Source organism: Urocampus carinirostris, chromosome 3 (assembly GCF_059441175.1).
Source record: "Urocampus carinirostris isolate Australia breed hairy pipefish chromosome 3, RoL_Ucar_1.0, whole genome shotgun sequence".
In the NCBI taxonomy this organism is placed as follows: domain Eukaryota; kingdom Metazoa; phylum Chordata; class Actinopteri; order Syngnathiformes; family Syngnathidae; genus Urocampus; species Urocampus carinirostris.
In genome coordinates, this window is record NC_142351.1 from 51995096 (window position 1) to 52015213 (window position 20118).

General features: G+C 41.6%; 1 protein-coding gene across 2 annotated transcripts in view; it reads left to right on the forward strand.

The window, feature by feature from the left end:
* Positions 1–1258: 1258 nt before the first annotated feature.
* The window catches only part of nckap5l (NCK-associated protein 5-like), a 30716-nt gene continuing 11856 nt past the window's right edge, over positions 1259–20118 (forward strand). Inside the window, exons 1-6 of one of the 2 annotated variants that reach the window (XM_088332338.1) lie at positions 1259–1403; positions 17650–17720; positions 18576–18805; positions 19683–19751; positions 19821–19859; positions 19934–20053. In XM_088332338.1, coding sequence (XP_088188464.1) covers positions 18674–18805; positions 19683–19751; positions 19821–19859; positions 19934–20053 — 360 coding nt within the window. In that variant the 5' untranslated portion in view covers positions 1259–1403; positions 17650–17720; positions 18576–18673. Of the gene's footprint in view, positions 1404–14738; positions 15043–17649; positions 17721–18575; positions 18806–19682; positions 19752–19820; positions 19860–19933; positions 20054–20118 lie in introns of those variants that run through there. The other variant, XM_088332339.1, reaches the window with a different exon arrangement.

Here is a 20118-nt window from a genome sequence, read left to right on the forward strand (position 1 = left end):
TTCGTGGTTTGCTGTCCCGCCACAGTTGTAATGCCTTCTCAAGGTCCAATTGCAGCAATGAAATTTCCATAGCAAATTTGTGGTTTTCATTGTCGTTGTGCCGATCCATTGTGCTTTTCTGAAAGTTCTTATTGCGAAATGATTTATGCAATCCAGTTTTTTTGTCACGCTGGGTACAGGCATCACAGAACATGTAGTCTCCATTATCATCCTCCTCATAGCGCAAGCAGGAATATAATTTAGTCTATTTTGGCAGAAAAGTCCTTTTCTTGCTAGGAGTATTCTTTTGTTTATTTCCTTTCATCGAATTGTTTGCTTCAACACACTTGTTTTCCTTGCCTCCGCGATCTCTCGAAGAATTTCTCCGCCGTTTTTTTGTGCCAGAATTATTGCCACTTTCTGTTTTATATTTCGACTTACTACCGACACTGAATAAATTAATAATTTTGTGTTTATTTTCACCTAATACTAACTGTTTTTTCGGAGGCATACTTAACCTTCACTCGACGACAACCACCACAACAATTACGTAATCTCGAAGCAACGAGATCTCGTTTGCCGAATTCAGGGTGCAGACGAAAACTCGAACCGCGAGACCAAAACAACAATGGCGGATCTGCCTGACGAAAAGTTTGGAGTGCTGTAAATCTTTGTTTTAAAAAAAATAATCGGGGAATAATGACAATTTTGTGTCAAAAGAGTTGCGTCCCCGGGACGCACGTTGATTTGACACGATGCGTCCCCAGCAAAAATGATGCATGTAGGACGCAGGGACGCAGGCAAACAAGAACACTGCAATGTATTATTTGTTATTGCAACATCCATTGAAGCCTGGTCATCATGGAAGGGGGATTACCTCATGTGTGGTCCCCTCTCAAGGTTTCGTCATTTTCCTTATGTTGAGGTTTTTGAGTTTTTCCTTGCCTTCATTTAGGTTTTAGATCCGGGATGGTGTAATAATAGTCTGTTGTTTGCTGCCCTTTGAGACTTCTTGTGACACAGATCGTCACTAATAAACGTGACCTGGCTTCTAATTGAGACATAATATTCTGGAGTAATAGTACTTTTACTTGAGTAACATATTGGGCTACTCTACCCAACTCCGATTAAAGCAATAAAACAATCCGAGACGAAAGAGTCGAAAGAGTCATGTCTTTTTTAGTAATCCGAGTCGGAAAAGCCGACTCAATCAAACGAGCGGACCTGCGTTGAAAAGAACAGAAAGCTAACGGGGCGGGCATAGCGCTCCAAACGATGACGTCACACTCCCCTCAACCCAAACACGCTCTAGTGCCGCAACGACGAGAAGAAGGAAGACTGAAAAAGGACAAAAAGGGGAAGCTAACTGTTCACTCGGAGACATTCGACACGAACCGGCGTCGTGAGGTCTCGAAGGAAATGAGGTAAACGCGTTTGTCCGAGGGCGGCGGGGGGCGTGAATAGCGGACAAGGTTCGGTTGTGCTCGGTTCGGTCGGGCAAGACCCGGTCCGAGAAAGAGCGTCGAAGCTCCGGCACTGGAGGGCTCTCCGGCTCCATTTTTGTTTCCTATTTGTTATACGGCCTCATTCTTCGCCAACGACCAGAAAGCCTTCAATAAGACGTTTACATCTCCGGTTCGGTTTTTGAAACCCGTTGGCATATTCCACATCAGGAATTGGACCCGCCCCGCTCAAAATTAGGTTCTCATCAGTGCAAGACGCACATGTAAGAGGGTCTTACGAAGAGTGAGGGGCCTCGCATGCCAACCGATTCCAATCGGAAAATCGGGTTGATTTGCTGAGCTGAATCCAATCGCATTTCCGAATGCCCATAGCGCGCAGCATTTGTCCTGCTAAATGGGGATCCCCAAACTTTTTCCTGTGAGGGCCACATGACTTTTCTCTTCTCTAATGAGGGGCCGGGGGCAGTTTCTAACAGAAAACATACGATTGCAGGAGAGCCCAAAGAGTCGAATTCAAAGTGTTTATTGTCATATCCCCAATAAAGAACCACGTTTCCCTGCACAATGAATTTCTTACTTTGCTATCCACACAGTTGCCAGCGGAAAATCTATCTTATGTTTTAAATATTAAAATGTACCGTTTACCAAATTGTTCGAATTAGTTATCTGACTCCATTAACCAAACACAACCTGCATTCTCCTAACAATGCACGCTCGTTTCTTGATGGAAAAATGAATAAGAGACCGGCATTTCCACACGGGGGCAGATTTCATTTCTTAAACAATTTAACTAAGTGAACTCCATCGAATATTTGGCCGAATTAGCCAAATTAGTGTCGCTTGAGTCTCTGTCAAGCCTTCTCTCTCGATCTTCTTTTGTTTCCTCTGCCCACGATTTTTCCGCAAACTGGTGTGCCGGCTCCTCCCATGGGCCCCCACGTGGCCCCACCATTTTGGAGAAGAGCGTCCCGATGTCTGAAACTCACGACAGCAGAGCGCTTATCAAAACAACTTCTCCAAAGAATGCCTGCCGTTCTGCGTCAGAACAGAACTGAACATTCCACATTCGGATCAGCATGACCTGTAGCCCACTCAGTGAGAATCTTCATTGCACTCGATGAATGTAACTTGTATTTAATCATATAAAATCCTTTTATAGCAAAATGTATAAAATCCTTCACCCTGCACAATGAAATTCTTACTTTGCTGTCCACACAGTTGCCAGCTGAAAAATAGAAACTATAGACAGCTATACATAAAAGAATATTGAAAATATTAAACGATACAAATTCAAAATGAGTTAAGGCAACAAGATAAAAATATAAAAGAGTTGAAAGTGACTGTAGTGCAATAAAGCTTTAATGGAATAACCCTTCTGGATTCTTCCCAAAACAAGTCTGAAAAATAAAGAATAACTTGTATTTTGTGGGTTTTTCCCAGCAAAAAAGTCCATGAAATGTTGTGCCAAACAGTCTTAGACTAGGTTCACACTAAGGCTGAACCATTTTGAGCAAAAACCTAATTGCGATTTTTCAGACCAGAATTGCAATTTCGATGCAATTTTTTTATTTTAAAAGATGGGTGCATTTTCTGTGCTAGTTTTGTTATTTATTTTAAGTCCTTAACTCTTAGTTGCATGACCTACCAGTCAGTACTTTACACTCTTCCATGAATGGGGTTGAAAATTAAATGTAAATGATTTATATCGTGCTTTTCAAGTCAATGAAGACCTCCCAGAGTGCTTTACAATGTGCTTCACACTTACCCATTCACACACACTCCCATACTCTCATACCGATAGCAGCGTCTACCGTCCAAGGGATTCAGTGCCCAAGGACACTTCGAGGAGCCGGGAATCGAACCTGATCCCTAGATGAGCGCTTTACCTCCAGAGTTACTGCCGCCCTAAACAGCCCAACCCTAAATTTGAACAATTGGCTAAAACGCATTCACAAATCAAAAATGAAATTTGCGTTCGCTTCGGGCTTAGGCCCTCCAATCAAGTTAATTGGTCGGGCTCGGGCTGGATCAGGCTTTAATAACAGCAGGCTCGGTGCGGGCTGTAATTTTCTAGGCCCGTTACTTATGGATGCTAACACTGGAGCATATCTAGCAATTCGAAGCATTTTGCCACCGGAGGCTGAATAGAGTTGTCCCCCCACAAATATGAATTCAGTCCAAAACCTCCTTTTCCCTCCATTGATTTCTCTCTATGTTTTTGTTCGCCATGGTTGAAGATTTTTACGCTTTCTCCCGCCTAGTTGTAAGCAGAACAGTAAGTCTGTCGGCTATTGATGATGTTGCCCGTTGCATGGATGCGTCTCAAGCGTTTACACAGCAGTTGCATTCCAAAAGCTTAAATATGTTTTGGATTTAGGACCATATATGAAAGTTGCCTGAGTCTGGTGTGAAAAAATCGAATATGTGCCGTTCGGAAGGACTTTAACAGATCAGACACCAGTTTTGTCCGTGCAAAAAAAATAAATATTATTTTCCTGCAGTGGGAACCTCGCCTTAACAGATGCAAGTTCAGCTCAGAACACTGGACCACCTGTGGTATAGATGGCTTGCAGAAAAGCGGTAGATTTGATCTCATCATCACACTGTTTTTAGTCACAGTACCAGAAGCAAATGTTAATTGGTTGTGCGATTATAATTTTACAATAAAATAAAATCGTCAGTGTCACGTGCGAAATGCACAAAGGTAATTGACATTCGTCTCTGGCACCATATTGAAAGCTAGTGTGATTTTGAGATAAAACCCAATGCCTTTTCATCCGTCATCTATATCATTGGTATTCCAGTGGTAAGAGTTGGGTGCTCTCACTGCCGCAACACTGGATCAAATCCCGATACAACCAAAAATGGGCATCCCAACTTTAAGTTCTTGTTTTAGGGGGGAAAAGGGTAGATGGTCTGCATTTATATAGCCACTTTTGTAGTCACTGAAGACCTCTCAAAGCGCTTTACAATGTGCTTCACCCTTAACCATTCATACACACACACTCACACACCAAATGAGGCGACAGCCATGCCAGCCGCCTACCTGCATGTCATGGGCATTAGGGGGTTCAGTGTTTAGCACATGGACACTTCAACATGTAACCCGAAGGAGCCAGGAATCGAACCCAGGACCTCTCGATCCCAAGACGAGCACTCTAAAATGCTATCTGATACTGTTCATGGGGCCTTACCGATTTTGGGGACCACTGTGCTACATTGTCCCAGCAACACAAGATGGGAATTACTTTGGTGCTTCCACTGATTTGTAATTTACAGATTAAAAACCAAACATATTCAATTCAATCCTAGTCCCACTAAATCCAACTCTAACCGCTTTGTTTTTGTCAGCCTGGTGGGGAATCAAATGTTCATTTGAATTTGGGCCATTTGATCCACTTTCAAGCTCCTCTGGCCAAGCTTGTCAATGAGGCTAAACAGAAAAGATTTTCTCTTGCGATTTGTGTCAGGCCAACTTTAGCCTGGGAAAAGATAAATCTTGATTCCATAGGTGTCAAACTTGCAGCCCGCGGGCCACAACTGAAAGGATAAACAGACGAGCAGGGGGGCGTTCCTGGTGGCGTTGATAACGTGGATGCTAAACCATCACAACGGCCAAAAGAAAAATGTATATGATATATTTTTCATAGAGAACAAACTATGTGTGAGGGTCAAACAGAGTTGCCGGACACAACCGAATGTTTGATCTTACATTACACAGTCCAGCGTTTTTCCCAATTGCTCAGTCCACAATTTTAGTAGATTTGGGAGTCCACAATTGGAGTACAGTCAATAAACATGCCCGATTAAAGTCGCCGTCGACGATAAAGCTCCGTTGGGGTAGTGCAAGCTGATGTTTAGCAGCGGGCAGGAGATTTAGCGCTATGCTAACGTTAGCATCTGGTGAAACTGTTAGCGGTGGAAAGTATACAGCAAACACAAAGACCACAGTTAACTCTCCCGGTACATAGTTAGAAACTCCATATCGAGTGAGCATTGTGTGTCAATGGTTCCGCTATTATTGTAGCGCGTAGTCTCCAACCCCTGTTTTTACCGGAGTGTTCGTCTCGTTCGAGCCGGTGATGTAATGCGGCGTCGGGAAAGCCAAGACTCCGTGATGGCAAAAAAAGGTCCTCCAATTCCGGACGTTGTTGGTGGCGATCCGCAGCTCAATTCACTCATTGTGGACGGATGGATCTGGCGTTGGTTGAACATGCTTGGGAGCGCTGGTCTGTGTGGTCGCCTTCTTAGCTTAGCTCAGCCTTTTCTCCGTCGTTGTCATTGTCGGATCCGGTGGTCTCTGTATATCCCTCGGGATGTAGTGGATATTATTGTAAATGCGAAGGGAGTCGAAGGGAAAATAAGAGGGATCAGGCGACACTGAAAAACAAAAGACAAACTGGAGCCCGAGCCGCAGCGTCTACCCGACGCGCCGCCATCTTGAAATAACCACGCAGGTTGTAGGGGCACCATTTCCTGTGTATAGGGCAAGTACAGCCTGGTGCCGCCCATCCCTCAAGTATTATTTTAACATTACTTGAATAACTTATGTCATTTCTGTGCTGTTACTATGTTAATACCAGGTTAGTTATTGGAAGTTGGGTTAAATAGACTCAGCCAACCACAAAAATAATAATTTCACAAGAAAATCACAATGACCCAGCACTGGTGAGCTATTTTAGAACTGGTCAACAGGCTACACAGCTGTCCTTAAGGTGCCAACTCATCTCTGTGGGCACCATGCTAGTGACCCCTGATTTAAAGGGTCAGTATGTATATAGAGTCTCCTAGTGTTTAAAAATACCATTAATCTAAAAAAGAAATATGGTTTTTAATTTATACTAAATGTGCATTTTTCAAAAAAATCTGCATTTGATTTACCGTATTTTCCGCACTATAGGGCGCACCGGGTTATAGGGCGCACCCCCAAAAAATAGTTTTTGGTCCTATATCTTCCATAGATAAGGCGCACCGGATTATAAGGCGCTACAATGGGAACGTCGACAAAACAGTCAGATGATTCAGTCCAACTGATTACCCCCTTAACATTCCCAAAGCTTGCAAAGAAGCAAATACGTGTCGTAGACACGTGCGGATGCGGTGTCCGTACGATGTCACTTAAATGCGTCATTTCAAATATCATTCGGAAGGTTGAAGTCTTGGGATTCAAGAAATGCCAAACATTTCTATGTTTCTATTTTCTTTTTCACTCGCAACTTTACTGTGCATATGACAATAAACACTTGGAATTGAGTTTAATTCACTCAACTCATCACAGCAACATCAAGATCGTTCTAAAACAAGATACCGGGAAAACATAAAGCCGCATAACTCACCTAAGTTCTCACGTTCAATAATGATACGCAATCATGGTCTTCTTACAACCGTTAGTGAAGTAAATCCAGGAGAGTAAATTATTTGCAAATACAGACTGATAAAACATGTTTCTCTATGGTGTACTTTAGCAAGCTTGCTAAGCTTGCTACGCCATTGCTAAACTCGGCCAATTGCAAGATTTGTTTTGGTCATCTAGCCTATTGGAGGCTCTGAATAATTTCAGCCAATAGCGATCGATTTAACTGATGATTGACACATCTTTTTCGGCCGATTGGAGGGTTTGTTTTGGGCATCTAGCCAATCCGAGGCTCCGAATAACTTCAGCCAATAGTGATCGATTCAAATGATGATTGACACATTGGTTAGCCAATGAAACGCCGGTATATAAATCCCAGCATACACCGCGGACTTGCTACTCCATTGTTAAACTCGGCCGATTGGAGGGTTTGTTTTCGGCATCTAGCCAATCCGAGGCTCCGAATAACTTCAGCCAATAGTGATCGATTCAAATGATAATTGACACATTGGTTAGCCAATGAAACGCCGGTATATAAATCCCAGCATACACCGCGGATGACTTCGCGCTCGGGGGAGAATCTAGTCGGCGGCTGTTGAGTAAGTTGCGAGACCTTGCGAATTTAATATTGAGCCATATATAAGGCGCACTGTGTTATAAGGCGCATGGTCAGCTTTTGAAAAAAATTAAGACTTTTAGGTGCGCCTTATAGTGCGGAAAATACGGTAAATATGAGCCTCACCTAAAAATAGGTGACAAAATTCTCAGTCATCTTGCTGCTACATGTACCAGAAAAAACACTAAACGGGCAAAACAATAGAAGAAAATGGTGCTGTGTGGTCAATTTGACTCAGTTTGTATTCTTCTTTGTGCTTTTTTTTAGTTTTTGGTTTGCACTTCAAAATTCAGCAACATCTCGTTGTCAAATAATTTTCCTTTCAAACCCAAAATAACTTAATTGCCGCTGATTTTATTTTGTCTCTAATTTTTTAGTGTAGTATGACAATGGTGAAAGTAGTCCAAACACCCAAACCCTTCAGAAGATTAAAAAGAAGTGTTTGTTCAAGGGCGTCTAAGAAATCCACGTACGTGCATGCACAACATTAGTACCTTGACAAAAGCTGCAAAGATGACACGAGCCAGGAGATGGAGGCAGTGACTTAAAAAGTTCAAAATTCTGTACAGCTCCTTTAAATCGCATGAAATAATTCCTACTAGGATCATGTGACTGTTCTAAATGCCCCAAAAAAGCATTAGTCACTATTGTTTTGTAACCAGTCCTAGTTTGTTGTCATTTCAAATTTATTGAAAATTTTCTACCATTGACTTCATGAATTAGCATATTTTCTTAGTTTTTTAAGAAAATGATGGATTAATCAAAAGCATCTTATTTATTGTCCAGCCCTACGGTAGAGTATTTTATTGCTGTGACTCGGGCGTCAAATGACCTCATCCAGATGTTGGCACCAATATAGTCCGTTTGCTTAAATGCGTAAGGACAAGCGTGTCTCGACTTTCAAAGGCTTCAGCTGTCAAAGCGGGTCACAAAATTTCACGGGCCGGCTTTTGGCGCCACCACCGGACGCTAGACTTTATTTGCACAGGAAGCTTGAAAAGAAGGAAGTTAGCTTGTGCCAGTTTGCCGTTTCGCTTCTCCCAAAACAAGAAGGGGGGTTGACGTTCCACCATTTCTGAATAATATGGAGCCTTTTGTCCTTTAGCTTTAGCCAAATGAAAACAATTATTTTTTTCAGTAGGTCAGACATTATCTAACCAGTCATCTTCACAAATGGACCACATCCGAACTGACTGAGAACAGTGAGCACAGTTGCGGGGCACAAAGAGATGGACTACTATGCATACTCTTACTTATACCTAGGGACAATCGTGGACTGTCCATTAAAGCGTTCTTCCATTCTTTTCCAATGTGGACGGGGAAAGAAGATTCTGCACTGGGAGGCAGTTTGTGAAATTTGAACCTAGCACCCCTAATTAATAGATCCGACGGAGAGCGCAGAGCCACGCCCACCATAGTTACCGTATCCATGTATCTCACGGAGCAAATTGGGCGACCAAAACTACAGCGAGCGACTCTTTAGTCGCTATTCCTGATAGCGCAGCTGTATCATTTCTTCCTTATTATGCAAACTTGTCTCAAGACAGTAGAAAAAGGTCACAATTATTATATAGAGTTGTATTCATGACATCAAGGTGTCCAAAGATGCTAACAACCTTGTCAGGGTGGATGCAAAATGTTGGGGATCTATGAGTCTGAAGCCATCTACCAACTAAACATAGAAATAAATTCAGATTTGTGAGATGCAGTATAATTGTATATAGAGGATATGCTATAAGGGGTAAAGTATTTAGAATGTATGAATCTAGTATTGTCATTTCTATTTGTTCCGAGTCTCCGGCGAGGAACATATGGAAATTACATCACGAATTTCATAAATTTGATATACTGGATCACAAATTGTATATCCTATTTATGCCATAATTTACAAGTGTTACTTAAATTACAAAATGCCACCTTCGCTTGTAGTTATTTTAGTCATATGCTAACGAGGGTAAGTGATATACTCAATGAAAGTTCAAGTAAAGCGGCTGCAGTAACTTACAAACTTCACGTCGGTAAATGTAGACCGCATTGGTTACCATGGATATTTATCTAATTACTACAAAACACACACAATATAGATATCCATTATTTTAAACAAAGTAGACATTTTTATTAATACACATTAAATACTGGGATCCACTGCATATGCTAATCTCAGATTTCGAATTGACCAACGTCTCATCAAACAAAGTCTATGGCCAGAAGCTCAAGGTACCATATTCTCTTACTAACAACTAACCTACCAAACAGCAGAGTAATAAAAAAGAAACACTTACTGTAGAACAAATACCTTTGTTTTGGTTCCCCTGGATCCCATGCACGTTGAGTTGATTGTGAAGCCGCTAGCATGCCCTGCAATGTCTGTGATATAAAAGGGGCCGGGCTGTCGTCTGCCTCACGTTCTGATTGGATAAAAACCAGCGCTGTTTGATCTATTATTGTAAAGCCAGCATGCCAACTTGTCTCCATTGAATAGATTTACCCAGATTTAAATTTAGGGTTCGTACGGGTGCTTGAAATCCTTGATAATGCTTGAACTTTTATTTGTGTTTTGAAGGACCGGAAAGTGCTTGACGTTGGCTTTTAAGTTCTTGAAATTGTTGCCATTTTTCTCAATATGGCTGCTTAAAAAAGAGGCTGATACTGTTCTCTGTTGGCTTTGCTTTGCCATTGAATTTCTTCTTTTGTTGTGATAAACTGCAGCTGGCATTAGTTTGTACGGTATTGTCCTATGAAGCATCATTGCTCCCTACGGGTTGCACCCAAGAGGACAAGTGCATGCTACACCAGGGCACGATGAAATGTCTATAAGTGCTAAGATTACGCTTCACTTATGGACATTTATAATTGGCCATGCAAAAAAATAGGGTTACATTTCCCATTTGGAAATTTTAATGGGAATAACTTCATGCAACTAAAAATGTAAGCTACATATTACAGTCATTTCTACCCAACACCTATATGGGGAGGGATTTGTCTCAAAAACAAATATATTTGCAATTTATTCATGATCTTCAAACCACGTGTCAATATAAATGCACACATAAGATTAGAAATTGCATATGTAAATAGCAGATGTACTGTGATTGCGCCTTTGCAAAATATATGCTACACACTGGGGTTTTTTTATTTTATGGAAACGGTAGAAATTGGAAAATTGGCTTTGAAAGTCCTTACATAGTGCTTGAATTTGGCCATGAAAAAAGTATATGAATCCTGTAGATTTTAAATTGCTTCACCATTTTTTTTTAATTTTTTGTCACCCAAATGGAGATTCGAGCATTGCTGATAACCTGCAAATATAAAGAATCTTTTTGCAGCGTACTCAAATGCAGTGTGTACGTTGTTTTTCCCACAAAGAAAGTTGCATTTTGAAACCCCTTTCCACAACTCTGAAAGCAAAAAAAAAAAAAGCTCCGAAAACCTGACAAGTTTAGCCACAATTTACCAAAGCAAGTACTCTGTTAGCTTTGCCATTAGTCTGATTTTGCAGTTCATTCTGGTTTGCTATGTGTCAAAGCTGCGTTGGCAAAATGGTCTGTCAACGCGCTGACCAGTGTTAGCTTAGCTGACTGACGAAGTGGATGGCAAACATTTGTTGTTTAGATTGAGCAGACGCACTTCAGGCACAGGTCGCCAAAGCATTTTGTTTTGGTCAAATTTGGCTAGAGGAACCTATACTTAGCTTTGCAAACACAAATTTTTGGGTCAACAATGTTTTTGTGTAAATGTGGATTTTCTGTCCAATGAAAATACCATTACCGTTGCTCAGGCATCCGATGAATCATCTTCTGCAAGCATCAGAATCTTGTGCTTAACAAATTATGTCCTCAAGTCTGCAAAGGCGTTCACTTCTAGACTTTTCAAGGAGTTTCCAATTCTGTTGCTGGGGCTGGACAATATGGCTAAACAATTAAATCTCAATTTTTATGAGTTGGTATGTATTATGAGCTACACGGGGGATGTGTGGTTAGCGGACCCCCCACGGTGCAGAGGTCCAGGGTTCAATTCCAGCTAGTGTGGAGTTTGCATGTTCTCCCTGAGCCTGCGTGGGTTTCCTCCAGGCACTCCAATTTCCTCCCGCATTCTAAAAGCATGCATGTCAGGTTTAAATGGCTGTTCTAAATTGTCTCTAGGTGTGAATGAGCGAGTTAATTGTCTCTGTGTGCCCTGCGACTGGCTGACAACCAGTTCAGGGTGTCCCCTGCCCACTGCCTGAAGACAGCTGGGATGGGCTCCAGCACCCCCGCAACCCAAGTGAGCATAAACGGTGCAGAAAATGAATGGGTGGTAATTGATTTTAAAATATAAAGTCCGCCCAACATACATGTAAAGGTGCTTTGTGGATTTTGGATCTTTTCTACATGCTGATGCCATCTTCTGTTTTGTGTCATCATTGCAGCCTCTTTCAAGCTCCGTAAATATGTGAATTTCCTAGATACGCTTGAGTAACCTTTTTTTCATGTTTTCTTGGGGTCTAGATTGTATTGGAAACTGGCCTTTTATCAATTTTACCATGTTCATGCTACCCTGACAAACACTGTGATGACAAGCATAAAGTCACTCTCCAACCTCCCCCACTCTAACCCCTTTCCTACTACCTCTTGTGTTGCACGTCCCAAACAGCTTTTTCTAAATTAAGATAAAAGCAAATAGGCAAGGTGGGAAAAAATATAAAGCCTATTTGAACTCAGTTGGGCATTGTTATCACGTGAGCTGTGAATAGGAAAAATATTTTACTTTTTAAGGACACGACGCAACCCACCTTTTAAAGAAAGTTTCATTCCTTAATAAAAATCATGGAAAATATACAAAAACGGATTTTAAATCATTTTCAATGCAAATTTATCATTGCTTGTTCATATCAGCACCAGCTTCACGTAAATCAAATTAAACTCAAATTCCTACTATCGATTTTACGATCTTGCAAGACTTCAAATTATTCATTTTTTTAATGGTAAACTAATCAAAATAGATTAATTGGCAGGCCCTACTTGTCAGCTGTTCACTCCCTTAATCTGTGTTTGTGGGGATTAAACTGTGTGATGGGGAATTTTTGTTCTCGCACTTTTGCTGTTGAGGACCAAGGAATTAGCTACCATTATTGTGCTGTGGTGGTTTTGTTGGCTTCAAGTGACATCCTCCAACCCAGAGGACTGTCCTATGCGTGTTTCAACAGTAAAATGGCACTTGCATGGTCTATTGCTGCAAAACAGGAAGTCTTATTTTTTCCACTTGGTACCAGATCAGACCTCAAAGTGTTCCAAGCGAATTAAAAACCTTAAAGATGGCTGATCGCAAAAAGTTGTTCTTTGTTTTGCTTATTAAAAGACATTTGGACCGCCAGAGCAAACCTGCTGTCTCGCAAGTGCTCAAATTGTGGAGGATAAACGGCGGCTGAGGTCTGTAGCACACAGACAAATATATCTGTTATAAAGATATATGACGTCAGATTGAAACAACTCGATGAAGCAAATCTTTTTGAAACGATATGTACTTAGTGACTGAAATTATGATAGACACAATTAGTTTACTAGTGCATTATGTACATGTGAATATAGTTTGAAATAAAATTGTAATCTTTATTTTAACTACCTGGAAATGTTACCATACATTTTTTGTTTCTAAATTACGTAACGCCATTACATGAAATCCTTTACTCCCCAACCCTGATTATGACTATACAAATCCCAGACTACAAGGCACACCCGAAAATCCCAAATTGGCGAGGAATTTGAATGTGCGCCTATATATATATATATATATAAAATATATGGACGGAATCGGAAATGCATACTGGTATTTAAACATTATGGATGACTATATATTTATCGCTGACCACAATTGCATAAAAATGGTGGCAATGGTATAGAGGGGGTTTGTTCTATATTCTTTATCAATTATCCATTATCCGTTATCGGGGGGGATTTTGTAAGGTTTATTGTTCTATATTCTTTATCAATTATCCATTATCCGTCATCGGGGGTTTTGGGGTTTTTAAGGGTTATTGATCTATCTTCGTTATTCATTATCCATTATCCGTTATCGGTCAGTTCATTATACGCTACAAAGCCTAGGAGCCGGGACACTTACTCTCAGCCAAAAGGCTAAGCTAAGGTCCTAGCCCTAAAGCCTTGTTGCGATCATTGCGAATGCACCGTTCCCGGAGGTACTGCAATACCGGGCCGATGCGTGGAGTTCCATCTCCGGAATGCAAAAATCAAAAGGCCAAGCTAAGGATCTAGCATCAAGGTCAAGCTAAGGACCTAGCATCAATGGCTTATTGGTTCCACCCAAATTGCGACAGTAAAAACGCCACTGGGAAAAGATGGCATATAAAAAGGCATTAGGTCTTATCTCATTATTACACTATTTTTAGTCACAGTACCAAATACGAATGTTAGAGAAATGAGAAAAAACATAAGGTGATTACAAATTTGTTTCCTATTTTTTCTACTCTGTGTGTCAAATGTTTTGAATATGTCCTGCCATGCTTTTATATCTTTCAGGACGAACAAATTACTTCCAACAATGCCTTTCTCTTCATTCAGTTCAGAGTCCCGTGTGCTTTGTAAAAACTTGGCAATACAAATACTGTATTTCAGTGGTCACAAACGTCTGATAGTATTGGGCTGGGCCGCAAGAATATTATCAGCAATGTGCTAACGTGATTAAAAATAGTGTGATGATGAAATTCCTTTTTTATGTGTCATCTGTATCCCTAGTGGTCTAGTGGATAGAATAAAGCACTCTCCCGCCTTGGCAATTGTGATCAGTGATATATTCTGACTGATCAAACAATGTACAAACACGGTACTTATTTACTTTTGGTGCAACCCTAGCCCCTACTGTAGTTTTAACTAAATGCGTCTTGTACTCCAGTGCGCCTTGTATATGAAACAAAAATTTCGCAAAAAGACTACTTTTTGGGGGTGAGCTTTATAGTGCGGAAAATACCGTACAACATTATTGAGCGGGCAGCTTTATTTGTTGGTACTACAATGAGTACGGTCTTTCTAAATAGGCATCTTTCTTTTTCGAGAGAGAAATATTTCAAATGGTTTTGCACATTTTGTCTTGGATCTCAAGTGGAACCTTAGATGAGAAAGTAAGCGGCAAGTCTGTTCAGTTTTTCTTTGGCCGAATCGAGGCCACCAAAGAGCACACGAGTGATCCACAGACAATCCTCTTAGCATGCTACACAGCTTCTTTTTTTCCCCGTCGGTGTAAAAGAAGAACATCCTGTGTGGCTTTCCGGCGTCCCTTTGTGCATCCCCCTCCTTCCCCCTTTTTGCCGGCAGCCGCAAGGTTAACATTTTGCAGAGGGATGAGGAGGCGGCCGATCAAGGAGTGGGGTGGGGTGGAGGGGCGATCCGCAGCTGTCGGCGTCATCGGGACGCTGGACCGGCTTGGAGGACACCTCGCTAGCTGCTCTCTCCAGAACAATGGAAGACGCTCATCTGGGCTCGGTTCCTCGCGAGGGGTCTTTCCCCGACTGGCTTCCGCCTTTTTGAGGGAGGAGCCGCAATAGGCGCATCCCGTGTCAGAAATGCCCAGCCGTGGCCTTCCTCGCTGCTACCACGCTGCCTGCCGACTCCACGGCAGGAAACGCACTTGCCTTCAAGGTGAGCTGTCCAAGCGATCGCGCCATTTGCGAGGACATCCGCTGCCCTGGCAACCTTTTTACCCGATGGAGGGGCTTACTCGGTGCATGTTTGGGTTTTCTTGCAGCCAACAAAGCCTCGTAAATCTGACAAGTAGCTGGGACGGCCCAGGATACTTGTCGTGCGTTTGTGTTTGTGTGTCAAATTTCTAATTAGCTTTACTAGTGCTTAGTGTACCTCTATCTCGACCTGATTTTAGCAACCCCCTCCCCCTTCAGCCCAAATTTCGCTTGTGTGACGGGAATCCCTTCCACCCCCACTCCACCACGTTTCTTTGATCTTCCTCCCAAATTTGAATGCAGACAATGGCTGCCAAGTGGCTCCTCCCTTTGGATGCTGCTGCCTCCAGCATCTTCCTTGGAAGAATTCTGTCGGATAGAGCAGTGGTCCACAATCTTTATTGTACTTCGGACGAGTTTATTATCCGACTATATTCTCGCGTCCCAGCCCAATTATAACATTGGTAATATTAACCGTAATAATAATAATAAGACCAAATCCCCTGTGTAACCTAGGGGTCTCCAACCTTTGTCAAGATGAGAGCTACTTTTTGTTACTGGTTAGCGCAATGGCACCCGGTTTGATATGCATTTTTGAACTACTGAATTGAATTGTCTTTATTGTCATTGATATCAACGTTGTAAAACATTGTATGCAACGAGATTAGACATGACACTCTAAGGCAGGGGTCGAGAATCTACGGCTCACGAACCATGTATGGCTCTTTTTCATGTGTACATAGGGCCCGGAGATAATATAAGTTGTGCAATTATTTAGTGTGGCGTTTAACGCAGAGCCGATTAACACACGTGCGAAGCCAAAACAGTGCCAAGACAGGCTTCTTGAATGATTCAGTCCAGTATACATAAAGTGCACAGTGAACACTACAGTTTACAGTCAAGGTCTCACTCCAACAGACCCCATTTTGGCTGTAAATCGCTAAATAAATCCATACGTGGAAAATTGTTAAACAATCTATTTTTATTGTTGAGACACTTTATGATGAAAAGCCACACAACAAACTTTAATTATCCAAAAGCTCCAAAAAAGTACCTAGCGCAATTTGACCGGGTGAGCGATTGGAATAGGCAGAGCTATACGAAGGGTGCTCGCAATCCTTCTCCTTGCCCACCGTCGTCTGCACTGAGGGTGAATACGTTCGTATCCGTTTGCAGTATTTTGTGACAATTTTTACAAGACAAGTTTGCTTGCACCTTGTTTTGAAACCATTGTTTAGGACAAAAATGACAGTCAAAATGAGCCTCAACACTCTTAACTAACTGCAGGATTATTGAAGAATTATCCTTTGTCTGGAGGGCGGATATGGCGGTTTTATTATCTTTTGTCTTAAAATATATGATGTGGCTCCCTCAAAAAAAAAGATTTTGATTTCATGGCTCTTTGGGTCAAAAAAGACCTCGACCACTGGTCTATGGTAAAAATTTGTCGAGGACTTTAAAGAGAAAAGTAAGATTGAACACTGTCAGGATAAATAGGCAACTAGCCTGGAGAAGATGTGCGCCGCCAGGGTGTACTTTTAAGGCATCTGTGAGTTGAGAGACTGGCCTAAGTTATTACAATAGTGCTTTGACACTTTTTAAAGAGTTGTGCTTCGTAACTGCAATGCAAAGAAACGTGCAATAGAAAAATGGCCTGGTGGCTGCCAACAACTGGGGTAAGGGGTATGGCGGGGCGCCAAAATCCCCGAGTGCCATCGATACCACTCTAGAAGCTTTGGCTCAGCGAGTTGTTTCAGAACATATTTCTGCCCATTAAAGTCTTTGAGTTTTCATTGTCGGTTCTCGTAGGGTGGTTCATGCTCCACAACTCTAATCTCATTTCCCTGAAACGCGAGCTCCTGAGGATCAGAGCTGGAATTAGGTGCTATCTTGACGGCCAAACAAATCACACATGACGTGACGTGCTTTAGATACGGCGGCAGGTCACCGGATTAAAGCACCGTCCCGCCCAGATCAAGCTTCCACCAAAGAGCACTTTGTGCAATAGATTCTCAGACTTTACCGTAACATGATAATAGAAGGTTGTTTGCCTCTCCTACCTAGTAAGTGGGAGGGTGGCGGGGTGCGCAAACAAAGAATGTAAACCCATACACAGAAGCCTAAGAAAGAAGACCTATTAGCAGATTGATGGCCTTGTGACAGAGAATTTGCCCTGAGACATGGAGATCAGTGCTGGGTTAGACTAAAGATTTACAAAAAAGGGACCGACTCTTCCTGCTTGGCATTCAACATAAGGGTTGGAATGGGAGGGCTTGGTCACCTAATGATTTGGTTATTTAAAAAAGGTGATCGAAAGCATCGTCTGACCTTAAATTTCCCTTTTGCATTTCCTTACCACCAAAGGATTCTGGGTACTCCTACTTTTTCAATTAATCTTTACATAGCAAATATTTTTGGAACATTATTTGTATGTACTTTAACATGATGCATTTCCGTCCGGTCAGGTTCTGAAATGTAGGCTGACACGGTTGTTTTTTTCTTTGGATTTGTGGTTTATGTCAAATATGGGAAAGACGAGAATGGAAAAAAAATGTGTTTGTCTTCTCAGCTCCTATCTCGGGTTGTGAGGACAGCGAGGCCCCTGACAGCCGTGCTTCAAAAAGGGACCACAAATCACAGGTGAGAATAAGCCTGCTAATCTGACTTGACTTGAGAAACCTGTAGTCTAAAATTCAAACTGTGTGCTTAATTCAGACATTGAACAATTACAAACAACACATATCATTTCTGCTAATATCAGATTGGATAATATCAATATACTGTTGGATAATATTTATGTACTGTGTCCAAAGTGAAAAAGTTGTATTGCAACGCCCCTAATTGGCACACCAACAACACAAAACACATATTAACGGATGAGTTTTTCCATTTGATGAGGTTGCGCTTTAAATTTAATAGATGGAAAAAAGAAACTGGTCTTTCTCCATGTTGGACAGAGGAATATTTTTCCATGCATTTACCGCCTGCTGCATTTCAAGCATTTGGACTGATCTTGCAGCATATCATGTTTTCCAACTATAAAAAAGCACAAAAAAAAACCCACCTCATGCGTTGGTATTGCGATGTAGACAAAGATCGGAGACTTGGTAGGACATTTCTAATTATTCAAAGAGAAAAGAATAGTGCTTAAATATATTTTTTCAGTTATTATTTAGATCTTGATGTCAAATTATTCACAAGAATAGCTTAGAAACACAAGTAAACGGTCCCCAAAGATGCATGTACCACATTATTCACCCATCCATTTTCATAAGATGGGAGGGAGTTGGAGCGCAATATCGTGCCGGAGTACCTGGAGGGGGTTGATGTGAGCAAAACACCCCTTTCATTATGTTTATAGTGAAGGTTTGCCATTTGTAAAGGGCCTATTTCTCCAAAAAACTGATTCGGTCGAATATGTCTCCTAAAATAGTTAACTTTTTTCTTGCCTTTATTGTTAATGTTTTTGTTGTTGCTTTTTTGGACAAATTCTAGAAGAATCTCACCCCAAGACTACTGGAAGAAGTAGGGTTGGTGCCGGTTCAGCTCGACTGGCGCAAAACCATGCAGAGCGTTGCTACGCATACCTACAGATGAGAACAATGTCAGACGAGGCGGAGCCCGGAATGCGCGACGCAGACTTTGGTTCGGATGAGGAGGCGGACGTGGAGTCGTTCCTGGAGGAGAAAAGCAGCGAGCTGATGGACAGACTCAAGGAGCTAGAGGTGGATTTTTTTATTATTTGGAGCAAATGAGAGGAAGGAGAGACTGGCCAATGGGAAGGAATGTCATCTTTAAATTGGATTGTACAGGATCAAATGTTCACATGAGCAAGATGTGACAACGAAATTGGACGCGGCACTCCAGTATCACATTTTGCTGAGAAAATAAAAAAACAAAAAAGAAAAGATAATCTACACAATATTTACACAAGAAAGTGTGGGCATGTAAAGTGTTACAGTTTTGGGATAGTATCAGTGCAATATGCGGTAGTACAAAATAGGCAACATTGTGCAAAGTAAGCGTAGGCATGTTGCGTATGTTTTTGGGTCCTTTATCTCTTTGTTTCCTTATCCTCACTGTAAAATGTGGAACTGGAGTCGTCCAATTTCGTTGTCACAATATATCCCATGTTGTAACAATGACAATAAAGGCATATTCCATTCTATTCTATTCTAATGAGTTGTTACATAGATAGATAGATAGATAGATAGATACTTTATTCATCCCCGTAGGGAAATTCCCACTTCCAGCAGTATCCTTGTGTTGAAAATAAAACAATAATAAAATAAAAGGAATATAATACACAAATACCCAATGTTACGTGTTGATATAGAGTATTTAAATAGTGTTACATCAAATACACACTGTAATAAAAATAGGGTAATATGCAATGTGGGGGTGTGGTTTAATGGAGCTGACCTTAAAAATTGTGAGCGATACAAGATAGGGTGAGGCTCCTTTTGAGTGGAGGCAAGAAGAAGCCATCGGTTTTAACCAGTTAACAGACATAAAATAAACTCGTTATTGATTTGATTATTCAATAGAAATCATATTTGTCCTGTGCTGGTTGAAGGTTTGCTCTTTTTCTTTATTTACCAGGCAGAAAATTCGGCCCTATTGCTGGCCAACGAAAACCAACGAGAAGCATACGAGCGATGCCTGGATGAGGTGAGGTCCTGCCTGCAGTGCTTAACTCTGCTACTAGTAGCCTTGCTTAAATACTTGCTGCGCTTTCAGGTGGCAAACCACGTGGTACAAGCGCTCCTCAATCAGAAGGTAGCTAACATCGCCAGCAGTGGGTAGTTGTGAACTCTAATTTTGAGTGTCTGCATACATGTTTGCTGGAACAGGACCTGAGGGAAGAGTGCATCAAGTTGAAGATGCTAGTGTTCGACTTGGAGAAACAGAATCGGGCACTTTGTGAGCTTTTCCAGCAGAAGCTGCCCAATCAGCCCACAGACCACTACCAGGTGATGGCTTCTCCACAGAGTGCTCCCGTTTTCCATTTATGTATGCCAGCTGTGAACAAACAAAC